Source organism: Nelumbo lutea, chromosome 1, assembly GCF_056320005.1.
Source record: "Nelumbo lutea isolate HS-2025 chromosome 1, American lotus-T2T, whole genome shotgun sequence".
NCBI classification, from domain to species: domain Eukaryota; kingdom Viridiplantae; phylum Streptophyta; class Magnoliopsida; order Proteales; family Nelumbonaceae; genus Nelumbo; species Nelumbo lutea.
In genome coordinates, this window is record NC_142684.1 from 203,156,130 (window position 1) to 203,178,922 (window position 22,793).

The 22,793-nt window shown below is 37.7% G+C and overlaps 1 protein-coding gene across 1 annotated transcript in view; it reads left to right on the forward strand.

The window, feature by feature from the left end:
- ASG3 (SNF2 domain-containing protein / helicase domain-containing protein) overlaps positions 1 to 20,794 on the forward strand; it is a 73,758-nt gene extending 52,964 nt beyond the window's left edge. Inside the window, exons 15-18 of the mRNA XM_088962368.1 lie at positions 1,993 to 2,154; positions 2,514 to 2,628; positions 3,877 to 3,983; positions 20,513 to 20,794. Of these exons, the coding sequence (XP_088818494.1) occupies positions 1,993 to 2,154; positions 2,514 to 2,628; positions 3,877 to 3,901 (302 nt within the window). The 3' untranslated portion in view covers positions 3,902 to 3,983; positions 20,513 to 20,794. The remainder of the gene's footprint in view (positions 1 to 1,992; positions 2,155 to 2,513; positions 2,629 to 3,876; positions 3,984 to 20,512) is intronic.
- The last annotated feature ends 1,999 nt before the right edge of the window (positions 20,795 to 22,793 follow it).

The following is a 22,793-nucleotide window of genomic DNA, read 5'->3' on the forward strand; positions in this document are numbered from 1 at the left end:
TCCAGAAACCTCCAAAACAGGTAGGACTTGAACCGCCCCCCTCAAAAAACTCCCAAGGAACCCTAAAAAATTAGGGCGCCACTTCCTAGGTCAAAATTGAAGAGTCGAACAGAAACAGGACTCTCCCCCGTTCTCCAGTTTCTCTTGATTTTGATGGGAAACCCTAGACCAGCTACAGGGCAAATAGATCCACCAAAAAAATCCAAAAACTGGGCTTACCTGAGATCTTCGATCAGCCTCTTAAATCACCATGCAATTGGCCGATCTAGGGCTGCATGATGGAACAGCTCAAGGAACCTTTGGCCTACTCCGGTACCAAGTAGAAATCACTGATTGCAGTTTTAGATAAATTCTTTGTGAAGAGAAAGAATAAAAGGAGTAGGATGTCAACCAGAATTGAATTAGTTCTGGCCACCAACCTATCTTTGTATTATATACTCAACTTAAAAGAATAGGACATTACAAGAATGCCCTTAGTAGGGCGGCTACTTAAGTAGTTGAATAGTTACAACTTAAAAAGCATAAACTAATGGGCCTAAAGCCCAACAACTTCTTAACTTAACAACTTAAGAATAAGAAATAAATAATTGGGCCCAATAACTAGAAATCGGCCCAACTCAACAATTAGAAATACCCCTACCTAATTTATAGAACAGAATAGGCAGATAAGCTCTCTCTAACACAGAACATTCGTAAAACAGAATAAGAAACAGAACAGAAACTCATTCAGCATATCCTGTCAACATCTTTAAATTGTATTATTTTTTCTTCTTTTAGATTCTACCATCTAATGCTTTGGCACTTGTTTTATTCTCTTTTTCTTCCGTATTCTACTGTAAAATCTACAATCATTAACTGGTATTGTGTGCTAAAACTTTCCTTTGGAATAACTTTGTGGTACTTTTACTTCAATCATTCTATTATTATTAGAGAAATGTATTTAACATGAAGTTGATCCACTTTTAAATACAAACTAGATGTTTGTTCTTCCATTTTAAAATTAAAATATGTATTTGCTATTGGTAGATCAAATCTTATTGTGAATTCAGGTGAATCTCCTGCCTAATTTCTCTCTCCAAACTCAGATCCATCATGAACCCATCATATCCTGCACTTTCCCCCCACATGAGCATTTAGATTCTCTCCTATAAAAATCCTTTCACTATTTTAAATTTCTTGAATTTTTATGAGGAAAAGGTAAAGTATTGTATTAAATTTTCTGAAAAAAATGAAAAGTGTTAGAATTACATGTACATCTATGTTTTTTCCAAAAATTGTCTTGTAATGTTTTCTTCTAAACCTCCTTAAGGTACCTAAGCACTAATTATATTAATGATTTCTTTACCTAAAATAAGTCTAATTGAAATTATTCTATCTCCATTTCATTTAACCTTTAAAATTTCATTTTTTAGATCTTTGTCTACTATTGCCATTAACTCATTTTTATTATTGATTTCTTGTATGTAGAAGTGCATAGCGATTAGCTTCTTTATTTTTTCCCTTCCATTATTCTCTTTGGGCATGTCATATTGATTCTTCTCTTTTTGTATCATGTATACTAATTCCATACTGTTGTTAAGTTTTTATGTTTCAAGTAATTAACTGAATTCCTGTGTTTGTAGAGATACAATGAGTGATATGGATTAATCTTGTATTTACTTCTGGGAATGCCTTGATGTGAGCACAGAATAATAATTCGAGATCCATGTTCTTTCTTGAAAATTTGTTATTCTCCCCCTGCTGATAGTGGTATGTGCAGTAAAAACTTTTAATGAGAGAGGGGTTGAGAGGTGGCTGACATGGCAAAAACAGTCTTTTTGGATTATTACCTAAGCTACCATTGGGAAGAATTTAGGTGTCTAGATCCATATATGTTACCAGCTGCTAAATTTTGTGAATCTCTATCCTTAAACTTTGAGGAAGCTGCATTAAACTCATTATGGTGTTTTCCTTTATTGTTGTTGTTGTTTTTATTGTTATTGTTATTGGCAGAAGATCATGAAGAGACAGCAGATCAAAAGCCTTCTTGGTGGGTGGCTTTAGCTGTTGTACAGTCGTACAATTCTAGACATAAAGTGCGATGCAGCAATATTTCTTTACCTGACTTAGAACAATGTTTATCCAAGGCATCTTACTCAGCTGCTCAGAATTCTGGTACCTCTCATATCTTAGTCTTGAAGTTGGTACTGGCCTTTCAAATTCAATTGATAATGAAAACTTTTTTTGTTTTCTTAGGCACAAACTTAGTACTAGTCTTTTGAGGTTAGTTATTTATGAAAACCTTTTGTTTCGATGCATATCCACCTTACATATTTGAGTGGCTTTCAAAAAAAAAAAGCTGGTATTTTGAGTTGCAATCGGCGATTCTATGGAACTATTATGGAATATGGATAGGAGAGAGTTTATCTAGTTATCATAGACAGTTAAACTTCCAACTTTTTGAAATGTTGGCATTTTTTTTATATTTGCAAAATATGTATTCAACTAATTTATTTCCTTCTGAATTTCCTCAGCATCAATCCATATGCCACGAATTGGTTATCAAGATGGATCTCAACGTTCGGAGTGGTACACAGTGGAACGTCTTTTACGAAAATATGCATCTGTATACAGCATAAGAATTTTTGTGTACCTCTCTCTCTCTCTCCCCCTATATGGGTCTTTTGGATTTAGTTGGTCTAGTTTCACTTGCCATTGTCAGCCCTATATCTCATGTATTGCATCTCCCTCCATAAATGGTAGCCCATCCCAAACAGGTAAAAAAGTCTCCATTGGGCTGAATCTTTACTGGAATATAGTGACATATAAAGCCACATAAACCCTTTTTTAAAAGGTAAAATATTGTATTATATTACTGAAAAGGAGGGAGAGAATCCCTCAAACTGGGTACAAGAGAAATATATAGGCCTCTACTCCTATGCAGAAAGTGTATGGAGTATTATGACTCTATGCACTACTCATTCATTTACAAAATCCACAAACAGAATCCTTTCCCGCTGATTTGCAAACTCCTCTTATGCCTTCGAACTCCTGTACACTTGCCCATTCCACCAAGAACCTTTCAAGTTTTCCAATTAACTGCTCAGGTTCTACCCCCACCTGATTGAGACCCTGCTTTTACGCTCCAACAAAGTGGTCCAACATAAATCCTCAGGTAGCATCTGCCATAATCTCCTTCCCCTTCTACTGAAAACCTATGATGGTCAGCCGCAAACGAAGATTGCAGATCACCTGGTAAACAGATGCTGGAAATGACACCAAATATGATATGTGACTGGGCATCAAATCAAGAGATGACTGATGAGCAACATCTTCAACTTCGGCCTGGCATAAGATACACTGGTTAATAATTGCCAGACCCTTGGAAACAATTTCCTCTCTATGTTTCCCTTGGATCACTTTCTCCACAGAGATTTTTTTCTCAGAACCATATCTCCATATCCGTCTCCCCAGGAGTGCTCTGTTTACTGCTTTAAGAGGTCTGATACCCTACCCCCCTTGTAATTTTGGTAAACAAACTTGGTTCTAAGCCACAAGACGCAAGTACCTCTCACCATCCAAACCATCCCAAAGGAAAACTCTTCAGATTTTTTTTTCTAGAAATTTCAGAACCAAAGCAGGGGCTGTGTCAAGTGAAAAATAATATTGTAAGTAAGAGAGCAAACCATTTATCAGAGTAACCTACCGCTTGGATTTATATTTAGCTTGAGTGGAAGGCCCAAAAACTTGGATAGTTGATTACCTCTCTCGCAGCCTAGGGTGTTTCCCAACCCATCTTGGCTGGCATAAAATCAAACCTTTGCCGTCTTCGTTTTTCTGGGTGATCACATTTATGGTATCAACTTTTGTGTAATTCTTGGTTATAATGTTTTGCAGGTATTACTTCCGACGTTCTTCATGATAATGTGAAAATGGTCTATTGTCCAGCAGAGTCTTGCATCTATTGCAATGGAAAAGGAGCGGGTGAAAACACTGATTGATGTGTACGTCTTTTGTCATACTAAATCATAAATGCATTAGTTGGGATTTATTTATACTCTTTGATGTTGTACCATAGTCCTTATCAATATGTACTGTTCAATTAGTGGGCTAGTAGGATATTTTGGCCATGTTTGGTTTGCTGCTGTAAGCCTCATGCTTTAAATTATTATTCATTTTGGGCAAGAATGAGCAATAATGAATCACATGAGAGCATATTTGGTTACAAACTTCTTGTCATGGGCTTCATTTATTTTAGAATTAAAAATGAGTTCATGGCATAAAAATAAACCCAACTTGCAGCATGAAAAATAGTTGTGCTTCATATTGCTCTTGCTCTTTTTCATTCTTTAAAAAACCTCTATGCTGACATAGATTTTTACCAGCAAATGGTGGCAGCCTGTTGTAAAAACATATGATGACAGATACTGACTGCCAACCAATGGCAACCATCCACTAGTGAAAACCTATGCCGGCAGCTTATGACCATTGGTGCAAAGCTTCTTTGAAAAATGAAAAAAAGAAAATAAACCATATGGGGCATGATTTTATGATGTTTTATTATATTTATGACTTTTTTAATATATTCTCTTTATTTATTTATTTATTTATTTGCTTCAACGGCTACACAACCGGGGGGAGGGGGGTGGTAGCCCATCCCCCAACCTAGGTGCAGGTGGGATTCGATCCCAAGTCTCTGCTACAGGTGGGATTCAATAGTATATTATCTCTATTGAATATACTATTATCAATTTGATAAAATCATTAGATATTTTGTACTTCACCATGTTATTAATTTTATTTTCAATTTTACAAAATTTAGATTCCATTTCTATTTTAAGTTCCAATCTCTTTCTTCTTTTGCACAACTGCATACTTAATTCAACAAACTATTTTTTAATTGGATTTAAATATGTGCTAATTGCTTTCAGAAAAATGAATGATAATGAAATTTATAACCAAATGGGTTAAAAACTTATTTTCATTTTTGCCATAAAAGGAATTATTTTTTATTTTGGAAAAAAATTGTTTGGTTTGTACCAGCATTTTTTCATTTGGCTAATTTTTACCCATTTGGCCATTTTTGTCCATTTTAGAATGTTATTATTGGAAAGAATGAACAAAAATGAGAATTGAACCAAACATGACCATTATCAGTACATCCATGTGCCTTAACCGTAAATGCAAAGGTTTGATGTGTTAAATTCATTCCAAGGATAAGGTTAAAATTTTTCTGCTGAAATATTTAGTTGTTGTGAGATATTTATGGGGGTAAAAGAGGCATTCAATCGCTTATGTATGTTTAGTTTGACCAAATTTACCATCTAGTCCAATCCGAGTATGACAACAATGATTGAAGCCATATTTTATTATTTCTGCCCATTTTGTGATTATGAATTATGATGAGTTGCCCTTTTACATAAAATATAAAACAAAGGGAAATTTATGATTTTCTTCCCTCATAAATTTTTATTGGTTTTCTAAAATGTATTGTTTTGGAGAGGTTGCTGAATGACTTCAAGGAGAATCATCTTCAGAAGGGAGGGACAGAAGGGATGATCTCTGAAAAAGCGAAAGTGGACAAAAGAATGTTGGGGGAATGAAGATTCTGTGGCAGCCCTTGTGGGGAAGCTTGGATGTAAATTGGAAGATTTAAAAGATCTTAAAGTGTTCTTACAAAAAAAAAGAGAGAGGAAGTAAAGGTGAAAGAAAGAAAGATAAATGAGGTTGAAAGACTATTGAGGGATGTGGAAGGAGATAAGAGTCTCCACCTTAGAGGGGAAAGGAGGAAAGGAAGCAAGTGAGGATAATAGAGGTTAGGGGTGAACAATTTGAAGAAAATGAAAATCTTTAGTTGGAATGTTAGAGGCTTGGGGAATCTAGAAAGAGAGCAATCATTAAAGAAGCAATCAAGAAGGTAAATCCGGATGTGGCAATTCTGCAGGAGACAAAGAGGACAGATTTTGATGGTAGGTGGGCAAGGAGTATATGGAAAGGTAGGGGAATCAGTTGGGCTGCGGCCCCCCTCTTGGGGGGCAGCAGGGGGTATTATGACACTGGAAAAATGATATCTTCATAGGGTTGGAGGAATTGATAGGACAATTTACAATCTCAATGAAGTTTAAGCAGGTGGAGGATGGTTTCGAGGGGGTATTATGACACTGTGGAAAAATGATATCTTCACAGGGTTGGAGGAATTGATAGGACAATTTACAGTCTCAATGAAGTTTAAGCAGGTGGAGGATATTTTGGAGTGGGTATTAACAAATGTGTATGGGCGAAATGATTATACAGAAAGGGGGTATTATAATTTGGCCTTCCCTTGAGTCCTGTTAGTTTGATAACAGTTGAGAAGAGAGGAGAAGAAAGAAGAGAGAGAGAGAGAGAGAGAGAGAGAGAGAAAGGAGAAGAAAAGAAGAGAAGAAAGGGAGAGAAAGTTCTGGTTCGAATGAGAGAAAAGATTCACTCTCCCATTCGGCCAGATGTGTTTTATATTACTAACATAATCGAAAGACACATGTGCCCCTACTTAAGTGGGGGACACTAGTTCTAACATAATCTTACACATCAGCAACCTTAACGTAAGCATAAAGATAGAAATACCCCTACATACTCGACACTAACACTCCCCCTCAAGCTGGTGAGTATATATCATATAGTCCCAGCTAGTTACATATGTAGTCCACTCTTCCCCGACTCAACCCCTTAGTAAATAAGTCTGCCCAGTGCCCATTGGTTCCTTGTGTTAACATATGCAGTGTCTATCACTCCACTCAGCACCTTCTCTCTCACAAAGTGGCAATCAACTTCTATGTGCTTGGTTCTTTCATGAAACACCAGATTAGAAGAAATATGAACTGCAACTTGATTGTCACAGTAAAGCTTCATTGGAGTATTAACATTGTATCTCATCTCTTGTAGAAGGTTCCTTAGCTACACTAGTTCACAAGTAGTATGTGCCATAGCTCTATATTCTGCCTCCGCACCGCTTCTCACCACAACTGTCTGCTTCTTACTTTTCCATGTCACCAGATTACCCCCAAGAAAAGTGCAATAGCCTGTTGTAGATCTCCTATCAGAGATAGAACCGGCCCAATCAGCATCAACATATCCTTCTATTTCAAGTTTTCCACCACTTTTGTATATCAAACCACGACCAGGAACCCCCTTTAAATACCTCACAATTCTTAGAACCGAATCCCAATGAGGAACCAGAGGTTTCTGCATGAACTGACTTACCACACAAACTGCAAATGTCTAGCCGAGTAATGGTTAGATAGTTCAATTTACCTACAAGTTGTCGGTATCTGCCAGGGTCCTCAAACACTTCACCCATATCACTACTCAGCTTAGTGTTTGTTTCCATAGGTGTTTTAGATGGTTTAGCACCTAACAAACCTTTTCTTCTAGCAATTCAAGGACATATTTCCTCTTACACAAGTTAATATCATGCTTAGACTTTGCTACTTCTATCCCCAAGAAATATTTCAATTTACCAAGGTCCTTTGTCTGAAAATGTTCCTACAAAAAAGTCTTCAACCTATCAATGCCCATTTTATCATTCTCGGTAATAACAATATCATCTACATACACCACTAATAGCATATTTCCTGCCTGAGAGTCATGATTGAAGACTGAATGGTTAACTTGGCATTGTTTCTTACCAAACTTCTTTACCACCTCACTGAACCTACCAAACCATGCTCGAGGAGACTGTTTAAGCCCATAAATGGCCTTCTTTAGTCTGCATACTTTACCATCCTCCCCCTGAGCAACAAACCCCAGTGGTTGCTCCATATAGACCTCCTCGAGCAAATCACCATGCAAGAAGGCATTCTTGATATCAAGTTGATAGAGGGGCCAATCATACATAGCATCAAGAGAGATCACAACATGAACCGAACCAATCTTAGCAACCGGGGAGGTCTTTGTGTAGTCAATACCATAGGTTTGGGAGTACCCTTTTGCAATCAGTCTAGCTTTCAGCCGCTCTATACTACCATCAAGTACTTAACAGTATAAACCCACTTACAACCGACAGCCTGCTTCCCAAGAGGAAGAGTGGTGAGGTTCCAAGTATGATTATGAGTTAGAGTTGAGAGTTCTTCTTCCATTGCACGGTGCCATCTTGGAAAGGCAAGGGCTTCTTGGACATCCTTAGGGACAACAACAGAGGATAACAAAGAGAGAAACTAGTGATGGGAAGCAGAAAGGTGAGTGAGTGAAAAATAATTAGAAATAGGATGAAGGGTACAAGTGCGTTTACATTTCTGCAAGGCAATGAGAAGATCAAGATCAGATACGGGGGGTGGGGCTAGTGTGGGGACAACTACCGGATCTATCGATGTTGATGGAGCTAGAGGAGGAGCAATCGATACATGTGGGCGTGTGTATACGCTTGACGGATAGGTGGCCGTTCAATAAGTGGTGGCACCAGAGGTAAGGACTTGGTCATAGCTAGAACAAGAGGAATAGAATCTGCAACTGAAGGAAGAGGAAGAGGAAGAGGAAGAGGAAGAGGAGATGAGGAGGAAGAAGCATCATCGGACCCCAAGAAAAACGGAGTAGACTCAAAGAAGGTAACATCAACACACACAAAGGAACATCGAGAACTAGGATGATAACACTTATACCCTTTTTGAGTCCAAGAATAGCCAAGGAAGATGCACTTAATGGATTATGCATCTAACTTGTCCCTCCCAGGGCCCAGATTATGGATGAAGTAGACACACCCAAAAACTCGAGGAGAAAGAAAAAACGGAGACAGGGTAGGAAACAAAGTAGTGAATGGGGAATGACCATCAAGGAAAAATGTGGGCATCCGATTAATCAAGAAGCAAGAAGTAAGCACCGCATCACTTCAAAAGGGTTTGGGAACATTCATGTGATGCATGAGAGATCGAGTTGTTTCCAAAAGATGACGATTCTTTCTCTCAACCACCCCATTTTGTTGTGGGTGTAGGTACATGAAGTCTGATGTATAATGCCATGTTGGTCCAAGTATTCTTGAAATGATGAAGAGAAATATTCACAACCATTATCGGAACGAAAAATTTTAATATGAACACCAAATTGGTTGCAAATTTCAGCATAAAATTTTTGAAAAATGGTAACAATTCACTCATTTCTTTCATTAAATAGAGTCACGTCATCCTTGAATAATCATCAACAAAAATGACAATATTTATATCCATTGTATGACATCACTTTATAAGGACCCCAAACATCTAAATAAACCAAAGAAAAAGGACTCGACATACGATTATCAACCCTAGGACTAAAGGGAACATCATGATGTTTTCCAAACTAACACGACTCACAATCCAAATCAGAAAATTGACTCTACGAAGGAACCAAAGACTTCAAAACTTTCAGCGAAGGATGACCAAATCGACACTGCCACTGGAGAGGAGAGAGAAATGACTGGAGAGCTATTGATGTTCTTCCACCACCATCAAGATAATACAATCCACCAGTTTCATGCCCTCCACCAATCTTCATCCCTGTCTCGAGATCCTGAAAAACACACGAAAAAGGGTAAAAAGTAATAGAGCAATTGAGTCTTGGTCAACTTACTAATAGACATAAGGTTAAACAAAAATTTAGGGACATACAAAACTAAGGATAAAGGTAAGGGGGTCATGGTAACATTGCCAACACCATAAATGGAGGATGTGGAGCCATTAGCAAGGGTAACAGATTGTGATGTTGAGCAAGGAGAGATGGAAGAAAACACACCTGGAGTTCCAGTCATGTGATTGGAGGCTCCAGAGTCAATAATCCAGGGATTGGGTGCGGATGCCAAACAAGCCATACCTGAGTGTGCGAGAGTGGCTGTGTTCTACTGAGATGTGGCCTGGACAAATCTCTCATACTCATCGCAGGGGACACTCATCATCTACTTCCTGGGAACATCTATGGATGTAGGAAGCGTCTGATTAGTTGCAACCCTCCTGTCTTAAGCCGTTGTCACTAGTCATGGCATGATTGGCCCTAGTTGAGGGTGGACCGTGCAAGTCATAGCAATAATTAATGGTATGTCCATCCATATTATAGTGAGTACACCTCGGACCCAAACTACGTCTTCTGCCATGGGCTCCCCCTGAATCTCTACCTCCAGTACGACCACCACCACGGTTATATGTAGGTCCACCACCACCACTCCAGCCATATAACGGTCCACTACTACCACTACGGCCAGACTGAGCTCCCCAAGCTTCACCTCTAACACCACAGCCCCTCGATACTACAAAGGCTGATATGTCGGAAACACTAGAGTTCTCAGTAGATCCAATGTAAATCCTCCAAAGTCGAGCAAACACCTCTTCTAAGGAAGGGAGAGCTGACCCTCCTAGTATCTGAGCCCGCACTAGTTCATACTCAGATTTCAGCCCCACCAAAAGCTGAGTCACATCAAGTTGTTCTCTTTGTTGTTGCTGAATTTTGACATCAGAAGTGAGTGGGTGATAAACCATCAACTCATTACGAATTTTTCTCATACTAGCATAGTACTCCTCAAGACTCTAATTGCCCTGTTGCAGATTAAAGTATTCCTGATACAGTTGATATACTCCGGTTGTATGGTTTTGGCCAAAATACAACTTCTTCGCATGGTCCCACACATCTTTGGCGGTGTCAAGAAACATGAAATTTACACTAATCTTGGGTTCCATGCTGTTCCATAACCATGTGATAATCTGTGCATCCTCTTGTTTCCAATCATCAAACTCATGAGAATCAGTGGAGGGTTTTTCTTTCCTTATGTGTTTCACCTTCTTCTTTGCCTTAAGAAAAACTTATATAGATTTAGCCCAAGGTACATAATTTTCTCCATTTAGTTTAATAGAGGTCATTTGAACATTCAGGTAGTCAGTAGGGACCATCACATTAGACTTCTATCACTGCTGTCTCCCATTGCTGAATTCGGCACACTGCACACCAGACCACACCACACATTGATCACACTGGTTCCAACACTTGTTTTTGCTGAAAATTGCACTCTTTACACCACAAACCCTACCCCATGACTACCTGAGATCTCACTACACTGTATGAGGACCACACATAAACCCTAGCACACTATAGTCTGAAATCCCACCATACGATCTGAAACATACTTATTATTTGATTCACAACAAAAAAAAAATGCATAGAAATCTCTTACCTAATCACCTGAAAATCAGACCACACAAAACACCCACTGCACCATACGAATCAGCCTTCTTCTCTTCATCGATTAGGGGAGGGCTTCTTACAAACCACAGTAACCAACCACAAACAGCACAACTGGAGGCATAGAAACGTCCAAGGGAAGAGGGCGACCACTCCTTTTCAGCCCTTTTCCCTTATCTCCAACTGATGGCAAAGAAAACAAGAGAAAACCCTAAACTGGGTGCGCAGAAAACAGAAATTTGGGCAGATTCGAGTTGCTTAGTTGAGCTCTGATACCATATTATAATTCGGCCTGCCCTTGAGTCCTATTAGTCTGATAATAGTCGAGAAGAGAGGAGAAGAAAGAGAGAGAGAAAGGAGAAGAAAAGAAGACAAAGAAAGGGAGAGAAAGTTCTGGTTCGAATGAGAAAAGATTCTCTCCCATTTGGCCTGATGTGTTTTATATTACTAACATAATGGAAAAGACATGTGCCCCTACTTAACTAAGTGACACTAGTTCTAACATAATCTTACACATCAGCAACCTCAACATAAGCATAAAGACAGAATTACCCCTACATACTTGACACTAACAAGGGGAAATTGTGGGAAGAACTGGGTGATATCAAGGGTTTGTGGGAGGGACCTTAGTGTATTGGATGGGATTTCAATGTGATTAGATTCTCGGAAGAAACAAATAAATCTAGACAAAGGGTGACTACAAGCATGAGGAACTTTAACCAATTTGTGGATGACTTTGAGCTTAAAGAGATATTTCTGTCACATAGCAGATTACTTGGTCTAACCTCGAAGTGAACCCCATTTACTCGAAATTGGACAGGTTCCTTTTTTCAAATGATTGGGACGAGCACTAAGGGAATTTGATTTCTAGGGCCCTTCCAAGGATTAACTCTGACCATTGGCCTATTGTGATATGTACGGAAGAGTTGGGGAATGCAGGGCCGACTCCTTTTAGGTTTAAAAATATGTGGTTAGACCATATGGATTTTATTAGGAAAGTCAAAGATTGGTGGTCAGAGTGTAATCCTGAAGTCGAGTGGAGTGGTATGAGATTCTATAGAAAGCTCCAATTTCTGAAAAATAAAATTAAAGATTGGAACATTCTGGAGTTTGGGAGGTTGGAGGAAAGGAAGCAATCAGTGACAACACGAATTGAATATTTGGACTTGAAGGAAGAGAGGGGGTGTTGGAAGGGTTAGGATCCATCATATGGATGGCCAAACCATGGTAGATGGTTGGGCAAGTTTTCAAAAATTTCCTAATCCTTCTGGGAATTGAATTCCCTACGTTTTAAAAAACTGTATTTTTTAGGATCGGTCTTGCATTGAACCAAACCAGATTTAAAACCAAACAAAGAGGGAGATAATGCTTGATACGGATACAACAAATGCAGATCCTAAGGTGGTTCACGCCCAAATCAGTCTTAAAACCAGCCTCCACTGAAGATGGCACAGTGTATAGGTGAAGCTAATTTAGCAACACAGTTTTCAGCGAAGCTGCAACCCAACTGCTTGGATTGAATTGGGGAAGGTGAGCCTGAAATTCCTATGAATTTTTCTTGCAAAAATCAGAAGAAAACTGATCTCCAGCGGTCCTTGAAAGCCTAGGTCGTGATAGGGTTTCTTGGAAGACAAAAGAGAACAAGAGAGAACAAGAGAGAGTGGTTTTCTAGTCTGGTTCACCCTCTTCTTTTTTTATCTCCTTATAGAGCACTCTCCTAATCAAATTAGGAGATTATCCAAATCTAATTTGGATATGGACTCTATTAAGAGATAAGCCCTATCCTTTTAAGAGGATGGGTTCACCATACCCATTTCCAAACCCAGATTTGATCTAAAGCACATGACAACTTACTTAATCTTATTAATTATGGGCTCAATATGAGCCCAACATTTGTACCTAAATGATCATTGAATTCATCCATCTTATGAAGACTCAAGGATAATGGACTTAAGTAAGATAAAGTCCACAAGGTAATCAGCCTTGTAATGGTCTCTTACATTTAACCTCTCGGTCCATAATGATTAAAACATTGCCCGACAAGGAAGGACCTCTGCCTTGGTTGCAAGGTGCAGTGTCACACTCCCGCTCAGATGGATCCCGAGAATTAAAACATTTTGCAAACATTTTTTATAAAACATAATATATATATCATATAAATATATTTTGCAAAATCAAATCTCAAACATAGATGAAATCCACTGTCGACAGTTTAGGTTTTCATCAGTGTAAGCCTTATCCTTCACTTTGTCCAATAAAAGGACCGATCCTATCACTAGAATCACCCACTCAGATGAATTCTCAAACTACCCCTACATACCTAGGTTTTGACCCTTGATGGATTTCACTGATTGGCATATCAAAAACAACCCAATCCAACACTTAATGCAATACCATAATCAAGTCTAGGGATTTTGTGTAACTTTTCAGTTTTTCCATCAATCTCCAAGGTCCAAGGCATAATTGGAAAATGGTTTAGGTTCAATGTTTCATACAAACACACACTACATGTGCTTCTGGTCTAACCCTAGCGGTTGAGACAAGCTACCCCAACTTCTTTGGTAGAACATCAGTGTCAGCCTTGGCAGGATAAACTCTCCAAGTCTATCCAATGGCTGAAAACATTCTAAACTGACATGAGTCTCATGAGTGTCCAGCTTAAAGGGTAATTACACAAAAACATACCAATATCAACATGAAACAATAATGTACTTTTATTCATTTACAATAAATGCATCTATACATCAGTCTGATTGGAGCTAAGGGCATACACTGTCTAACAACTCCCAATAGGAGTGTAAGCGGTATTCAAAAATCCGATTTTGAATTCAATATTCGACATAATCAAATTGAATTCGAATATCGAATTCAGATGTCCTATTTATACCAAATAGTCAATCGGATTCGAATTCGAATATGACCTAATTCGATTCGATAAATATCCAAATTCGATCGATTATTTAATTCTTATTTATAATATATAAAATATTTTATAATTTATTAGTATATAAATAATTTTTATACTTATATACTTTATATTAATAAATTATTTTTTTAATTATCTAAAATAATTAATTAATTGAATTCGAATCGAATATTTGAATATTTAATCGGATTCAAATTCGAATATTAATTTTCAATATCCGTTAGATATTGAATCAAATTCGAATATCAAATTTTCTAATCAGATTCGAATTCGGATATTGCCTGATCCAATTCGAATTTGATCCATTTACACCCCTAGCTCCCATTTGAACTTTGGTTCAATCGGGCACAACCGTCAGTTTTATACTGTCTACGTGTTTTTAAAACGCTTTCTGTGTCAATGGCTTATCAATGGGTTTGCTACATTTTCCCCTAATGCTACTTTCTGAATCTAGATGTCCCATCTACTAACAATTCCTATAAATGCAAGGTTGTCACACAACTGTGGAATGGGTGATATGGTAGGATTCTAAATTCCAGTACGGATTTGATCCATACTATTTATTAGGTAGCCTCATTTACAGTAATGTGCTTGGCCTTAGTTGTGGTCCTAAAGTATCCAGATATAGACTTTCTATCATCTAGCTCAGGCTAGAAGTCGACATCAGTATAACCGACCATCTGTAGGGAACTATCATCGAAGATACTTTAGTATTTTAGTACATTTTTCACAGCAGTCCAATGCTCTTGTCCTATGTATGATCGGTATCTACGTACAACACTAACGGCCTGAGCAATGTCTAGCCGAAAGGAGTCTTAGGAACCGACTTGATTGGAACCCGGTTCAGCACGTAAATTGCAGTCTCTAATGCACGCCCCCAAAAGGATATGGGTAACTTTGAATGGACGATGAGTGATCGGATCATATTTAATAGTCTGATTTTTTCTCTTTGACACCGGTTAATTGTGGTGTCATAAGAAGAGACAACTGTGATATAATCCCATTGTCCTTTAAGTAGTCTCTAAATTCGTCGAAGAGATTCACCTCCTCGATCTGATCGAAGGCTTTGATCTGTTTCCCCAACTGTTTCTCAACTTCTTATCTAAATTCCTTAAACTTTTCAAAGGATTCAGAACTTATGTCTCATTAGGTACACGTAACCATATCGAGATTAATTACCGGTGAAAGTAATGAAATAATAGTATTGGTTTCGTGTCCTAACATTCATGGGACCACATACATCAGTATATATAAGGTCAACTTTGCTCGTATTTTTTTTAGGCTTATCTATAAATGGCCTTTTTGCCATTTTGCCTTGAAAGAAAGGTTCACAAGTTGGTAGATCTTGCATGATGAAAAAAATCTAGACGACCATCATTCACCAATATTGTGATACATTCTTTATTAATATGACCAAGTTAGTAATGCCACAGGCACACGAGGTTAATTGTATTACGTGTTCTTTTCTTGGGGATGTGTTTCGATATGGTTTCAGTCACATTTGTTTTTAGAGAATGATGGAGAACATAAAGACCATTCTCAAGTTCTCTATGAGTAAGGAATTGGTTATTCAATTTAATTGCAATCTGATTATTAAATAAAATAGAATAACTATCCTTACATAACTTAGAAACAGAAATCAAATTTATTCTAAGTAAAGGTACATAAAAACAATCTTTTAATGTAACAATTCATTCTATAAAAATTAAATCTATTGTTCCTATAACAGTAACTGCAACAGTTGCAGTTGTCCCTAAGTAAAGCACAACAACATCATCATCATCATTCAGCATTCTACTTTCCTTGAACCCCTGCAATGTGTTACATGTATGAGTGTAAGCTCAAGAGTTAATACACTAGGATGCAAAAGTGACCAACATATTGGTTTTTATGACAAGATATTCAAAATTACCTTCTTTGTTCTTGTGGGATTCTAGATACTAAGAACAATTCTTCCTCCAGTGCCCACTTTGTTTATAGAAGTGACATTCATTAGATGACTTATCTCTCTTCTGCTTCTTTAGTTTGCCTCCCTTTTTCTAAGGCTTATTTTTACCCTTTCTTTTCTTTCTACCGGATTTGCCACCTTCAACAAGCATGGCTACTAACTTATCATTTTTAATCAATTGTTCAGCTTTTTGCAACATATTGTTGAGCTCTTGTAGGCTAACTTTTAGCTTGTGCATGTTGTAGTTCATGACAAATTGATTAAAGGACGAGGGTAGAGGGTTTAGGACAACATCAATCTTGGTGTCATCGTCAAGTTAGGAGCCAAGAGCCTCCAATTCATTTATATAACCTATCATCCGCATGACATGGTCATGAACTGGTTGGCTCTCAGTCATCCTCGTGGTTATCAATAGTTAGAGTACATTTTGTCTTGCAAAACGATTTCGCTCCTCATACATGGTTTTAAGACTATCTAGGATATCTTTGAAGATATCAATTTTGTCAAACTGTCTCTAGATAGAATTTTATCCAAGGAGGCTATGACATAACACCAGTCTGGAGAATTTTTCTCTTCCCACTCCTAATATTCCCTCCTTGCCTCAGAAGCCCTATTACCCGGATGTTCTGGTGTTGGGTTTTTGGCAGCCTTGTCCAATTTCTCGGACATGAGCACTAGGTTTAGGTTACGAAACTAGTCTACATAGTTGGGTCTTTTCAATTTGTTGTCGTCTAACAATTTAGCAAATTGTCTGCATGTCATTTCTGATAAAAGGCACAATTAATTAGTCCACGACCTTAATATTGTTTCATGTTATCTTTCATAGAATGACTTTTATCTATGTTTTATCTCCATTTGTTCATCCCTGAGGTTTCCCTCCTATCTTAGTGAGAAAAACATAGTTCATGTCTCTGGAAATGTTTCTATATCTATACATCAGTCTGATTGGAGCTAAGGGCATACATTGTCTAACAAGGTGTGCCTTACAGAAGAGAGTAAGGATCTTAGATGGAGGCTGTAGAAACAATTAAAGGATTGTTTGCTAAAGGTGGAAATAAGTTGGAAGCAAAAATCAAGATGCATTTGGTTGAAAGAGGGGGATAGGAATACCAAATATTTTCATAGAGTGGCAAATGGAAGGAGGAAAATTTTCATCTCTAGCCTGGAAGTTGAAGGGGTTACTTTGTCCAGTCACAATGAGATGGTTGGAGCCTTTGTAGAACACTTTAGATCAATTTTCTGAAGGCCTTTAAATAATGGAGTTTGGGTCAAGGGGTTGGATTGGCATTCCTTTAGTTGGTTTTACAACTGTTGGGAGATACTGAAAGAGGACCTTCTGCTAGTGTTTGAGGAATTTTTTAACAGAGGAGTGATTAGTCGAGTTTGAACTCTACCTTCTTAGCCTTGGTCCCCAAGGAAAAAAGAAGCAAATCACACGAGGGACTATAGACCAATAAGCTTAGTAAATAGCTTATACAAGATCATAACAAAGGTGTTGTCCCTTAGGATCAGGAAGGTGCTCCCTACCATTTTAGAAAATAATCAAGGCAAATAATAGATCAAATTCTTATAGAAAATGAGAGTGTTGAGGACTTTAAGAGATCAAAGAAAAAGGGGGTGGTTTGTAAATTGGTGTTGGAAAATGCGTATGATCTTGTAGACTGGTCTTTCTTGTTAGAGGTGATGAATAGTTTTGGGTTTGGAGATAGATGGTATAGGTGAGTGATGGGTTGTATTCGAACATGTCATTACTCTATCTTGGTGAACGGGGCTGTAGAGAATTTCTTTCCAGCTTTGAGATGAATTAAACAAGGAGACCCTTTATCTCCTTTTCTATTTACCTTGGTTGCAGAAGTGTTGGGTAAGTTAATTAGTAGAGCAGATTCCAAGAACCTAATTAGGGGTTGGAGTATTGGAAGGGAGAATGCGCCTCTTTCTCATTTACAATTTGTAGAAGATATGATTCTCTTTTGTGAAGGTGGAGACTTGAATTAGATTAGGAATTTGAAACTCATTATACAATTTTTTGAGCAAACGTCAACTCTTAAAGTAAATTTGAGAAAAATTGTATTGTAGGGGTTAATTTAGGGGAAGGGGAGATCATGGAGTGTGATGTTATCTTGGGGTGTGCAGTGTCCAATTGGCCCTTAAGTTAACTTGGCTTGCTTTTGGGTGATAATCCTTAGAGAGAAGGATTTTGGAATCCGGTAGTGGAAAGATTTGATAAGAGACTAGCCTCTTGGAAGAAAAATTATTTCACTCGGAGGGAGAATCACCTTAATTAGGTCTGTCTTGGCCAACTTGCTTGTGTATTTTTTGTCGGTGTTTAAGATTTTGGCAAGGGTGGCTAGTAAGCTAGAAAAACTAATGAGGAACTTTCTTTGGGAATCAGGGGAGGAGAAAAAAGGGCAATAGGGTGGGGTGGGAGGTGGTGTGTAGAAGTAAGAATGAAGGGGGTCTAGGTGTAGGGAATATAAGGAAGAGGAATTTAGCCTTATTAGGGAAATGGTTGTGGATGTTCTCTCTAGAAAAAGAAAAGTTGTGGGCTAAGATAGTGAATAGTATTTATGGACTTGCAGAAAATGGATAGGACTATGGCATTCTAGTAAGGATCACAAGGGAATCTCCTTGGGAAGCAATCCAAGCTATTCAGCCTCTCTTTCTTCCCTGGATTAGGTATGATTTGCACTCTGGCCACCTTATTAAATTTTGGGAACAGGTTTGGGTTGGGAATTCTCCTTTAAAGGATCAGTGCCCAACTTTATTTGCCATCTCTACTTTCAAGGATGAACCAATTTCTACTTTCCTTGTACCTTCTGAGTCCTCTTTGGGGTTCGGTTGGAATTTGGGACTAAGAGAAATTGGTGAGAGAGAATTTGATAGTACCTTATTACTCCTTTCCATCCTTGAAGGAGTGTTCTTAGAACTGACAAAGGTAGACAACAGAATTTGGACACTCTTTCCTTCTGGTACCTTCTCTTGTGCTTCCTTTTTTCAAGCCTTAACACAACCGGTTGTTCCCTTTGGTCTGTCCTTTCCTGTTAAGGAGGTGTGGTCTCAACCTATTCCTCCAAAGGTGGGAAGTTTCTGTTGGGAAGCCTTACTGGAAAGAGTTAACACAGAAGTTCTTCTTCAAAAATAAAGGCTCAATTGATGTCTTTCTCCTCATTGTTGTGTCCTCTATAAAGCCGCTGGTGAGTCTGGGTTTTCACTTACTAATTTCTTATCAATTTGCAAACTATATTTGGGAATGGTTTACTTCTTTATTTAGGGCCGCAGTGTGTTGGTCTATTTGGGAAGAAAGAAACTTTAGAATGTTCTCAAGAAATGAAAGAAGTACAGAAGCAGTGATAGAAGTGATTCATGCAAGGGTAGTTCATTGGCTGAAAACAGTGAACTTATTTATGGACTTCTCAGTTGATGATTTGTCCAGGAATTGGAAGGAAATTGCAAATTCAGCCCCAGCCAAGAGGGTCTCAAATTCTGTTTGGACCCCTCTACCTATCAGCTTTACCAAACTGAACTTTGATGGCAGCAACATGGGCAATCCTGGGCCCTTCGGAATAGGGGGAATCTTGAGGGACAAAAGAGCTAGGGATTGTGATGGTTATGTTTTCTGGGCCAATTGGAATACGGGACCCATTGAGGGTTGAGATTTTAGCAGCTCTGAAAGGGATTCAAAGGGCTAAGGACTTGAACACAAACAAGCTGATCTTAGGAGACTTTGAAACTGTAGTGAATTGATTAAAAGAAGAAAATTCAAGACTATGGAGCTACAGCAATGATAAGAGGAAATACAACTGGCTGACAAAAGATATGGAAGTTCGATGCACTTGGATAGAGAGAAGTGCAAACTCCTTTGCACATGGATTAGCTAGACAAGGGGTGAATAGGAACTCTGTTTTTTTGGGCTCAACTATAAATTTTTTCTGTATTTTTGGCTTTAGTGGCATTTGTAAGGAGTTAAGTTACTTTAGCTCCAGTTGAATGTTTTTTATCACTTAATCAATTAATGAAATCTTTGTTATTGATAAAAAAATAAAAAAGTATCCTCTTGAATTGTGATAAATTGATAAATTTATAAAAATTTATTATTTTTAGCTTATTTTGATATAAGACAGGTTTGTTGTAATTTTCTCAACGTTTATAGTGAACTGTTTAACTGGATGGTTGGACGTTTGATTTAATGATTTAGTTACTATCAAGTCTAGAAGACTAGAACTGGCTTCCCGAGTATTTCGACCAGGGAAAAAATTCACGCATTTTTACGTTGAAATTTGAAACAGAGCCCAAAGGGTAATGTTAGGGAAAAACTGTCTGTGCCGATGTATGGTCTTTGGTGCAAGTCACAATAAAGTTTGGCTATCAGGAAAAACAGCCTGCGCTGTTTCTAAATTTCTGCGTTGTCATCATGATGTGATAGTTTTATTGAACAAATAAATTTCTATTTGTTAACACTTGAAGACTTCCTACATTTTCTGTTGCAGGATCAATACCATCATACCACGCATATGGAATGATATTGTCAGCTGGACTTTGAGCTGCACAGAAATTGCACCTTTCACTGGATACTGGTGTCCAATTATGTGCCCGTTTGTGAGAGATTTGAAAAACCTTAAATGCCAAAAATACACATACATGAGCCAAGAACTTTCCTGTGAAACTATTTCTGGCAACTTTCTTGAAGGGTTTTAGTGCAATTCAATCAACGCTGAAGCCCTTCCAAACAAGTCTTAAATATAGTCATTGCACCGGTATTTACACGTGTACTGAGACACTTGTCACATATTTGGTGGAAGTGCAGAAAATATGCAGAAAAGAATTAACACAGGTCCACATATTCCAATTGGAATTTTGTGGCTGGGCAATAGTGGTGAATGATCCAAATATTGGTCAGGTGGTGAATAAGGGGATTAACATTTAGAAAACAACCTAATCACTTTTCTCGAGGTGATAAGCTAATGGTTCAACCATTTGGATCATGGGTTAATATGTGATTTCAAAAATCAAATAATAGAAATATAAAAATGTAATAAACATCCAAAATTTGTTTAAAGAATTGGACATGTCATGTTTTATTATTTTATAATAATAAATGCAATAACTGAGAATTATTGTCATTAAAGATTAAAATGGATAGTAATACAAAGAAAAACAACTTTAACATCTAACCTATAATCTGCCGGATTGAATGGTTTGACAGTTTAATTGGTAGGGAATTGGATCATTGACTTGGTCAACAATTGTTTTCTCTAAATAAATAGTTAAGTGGCTAATGGATACGAAGTCATGGCCGATAGGCCTGGTGATAGGTCAACAATGTGTCAAAAAGATTCATGCACTGTACTAGGATTTTGGAGCCTCCGGATAAGATGGACAGATGGAGACAGATGGAGCCAGTGTGTTCACTCATGATGGTTTGTCCAGCCAGGTGTATGCATTCTTGTCTCCACCTAATCCAGGCTCGTTTTTGGAACAGTAGGCATTTATTTATATAAATGCTCCACACCAACACCAAGTAAGCATGGTTGTTTTACCCATGGTTTTCAAAACCGGATCGGACCAGATGGTTGTACCGAAAAAAAAAAATGCGAACTGGTTAGGTGATCGGTTCTATTTTTTCCAGAAAATCGGATTTTTTTAAAAATCATTGATTTTGGTCAGCAAACGGCTGATCCAGGCAGTTAACCGTTTAAACATTTTTTATTTTTTTGTTAGAATGGGCTGATAATTCGATTTGAATGGTTGGACCGTTTGACTCAAGAATCGGACCCCTAACCGATTTGTTCTTCAGGTCGGTTTTAAAAACCTTGGTTTTACCATTTTTTTCTGTTTGGTTGGAGTGTTTACCTTGGTTTTTATGGAAACTAACATTGCAAGAACATTATTTGGGTCCTTTAATAATACCACCATTTTTTACCTTTTTGTCTACACGATGCCTAATTGACTTGAATATATAATTAAAAAATGCACACTATCACTTTAACTATTTTCAAAACATAAATGTTTGACAAAAGAACATCCACAATATCAAACACCCTTGTGGTTCTTATTCTTCTAATCCAAGACTCTTTAAAAAAGTAATGGAATTTATCTAAGGCCATGTTTTAATGATTAAGTGGTTATTAAAAATACTCATTTTAGCAACCACTTAAAGTTGTTTGGTAATCCACTTGTCAAATCACTTATTATGTTTTCAAGCATTTATTGGGGTAGAGATGTTTGGTAAAGCTACTTTCCCCATAAGTACTTATATTGACACAAATAACAATTTTAGCCCTCAGTTCAATGAGAAAAATAGCTTCACAAAATAGAAGAAAGTGGAAAAATGACTAATCTGCCAACCATTTTTCCTCACCATCGATCAATGCCGATGGACTTATAACTGGGTGTGTTGCCACCTTATTCGAATGAGAGGAGATGGAGGTATAACCCTCGTGAAGGGGTATTTTAGGTATTATAAGAAAATGCTAAGGATTGATTTGTCCCATTTTATTGGAGAAATACTTCTTCAAAAAGTGTTGAAAAAAAATCAACTTCAGGTTACTTTTTTACTAAACACATAAAACCACTTAATAACAACTTAATGTATGGTCTCAGCTCTTAAAAGAAGTACTTGTTAAAAGAAGTATTTCTTAAGTGAAATCAAACAAGGGTTAAAAATGATGGCATGCCTTATAACCATGCTGCACTATGGTGATAATTCAGCTATCCATGTTTGACAGCATGAGTTGTCAACAAGGCTTTCTCCGTATGGTCGCATTGTTC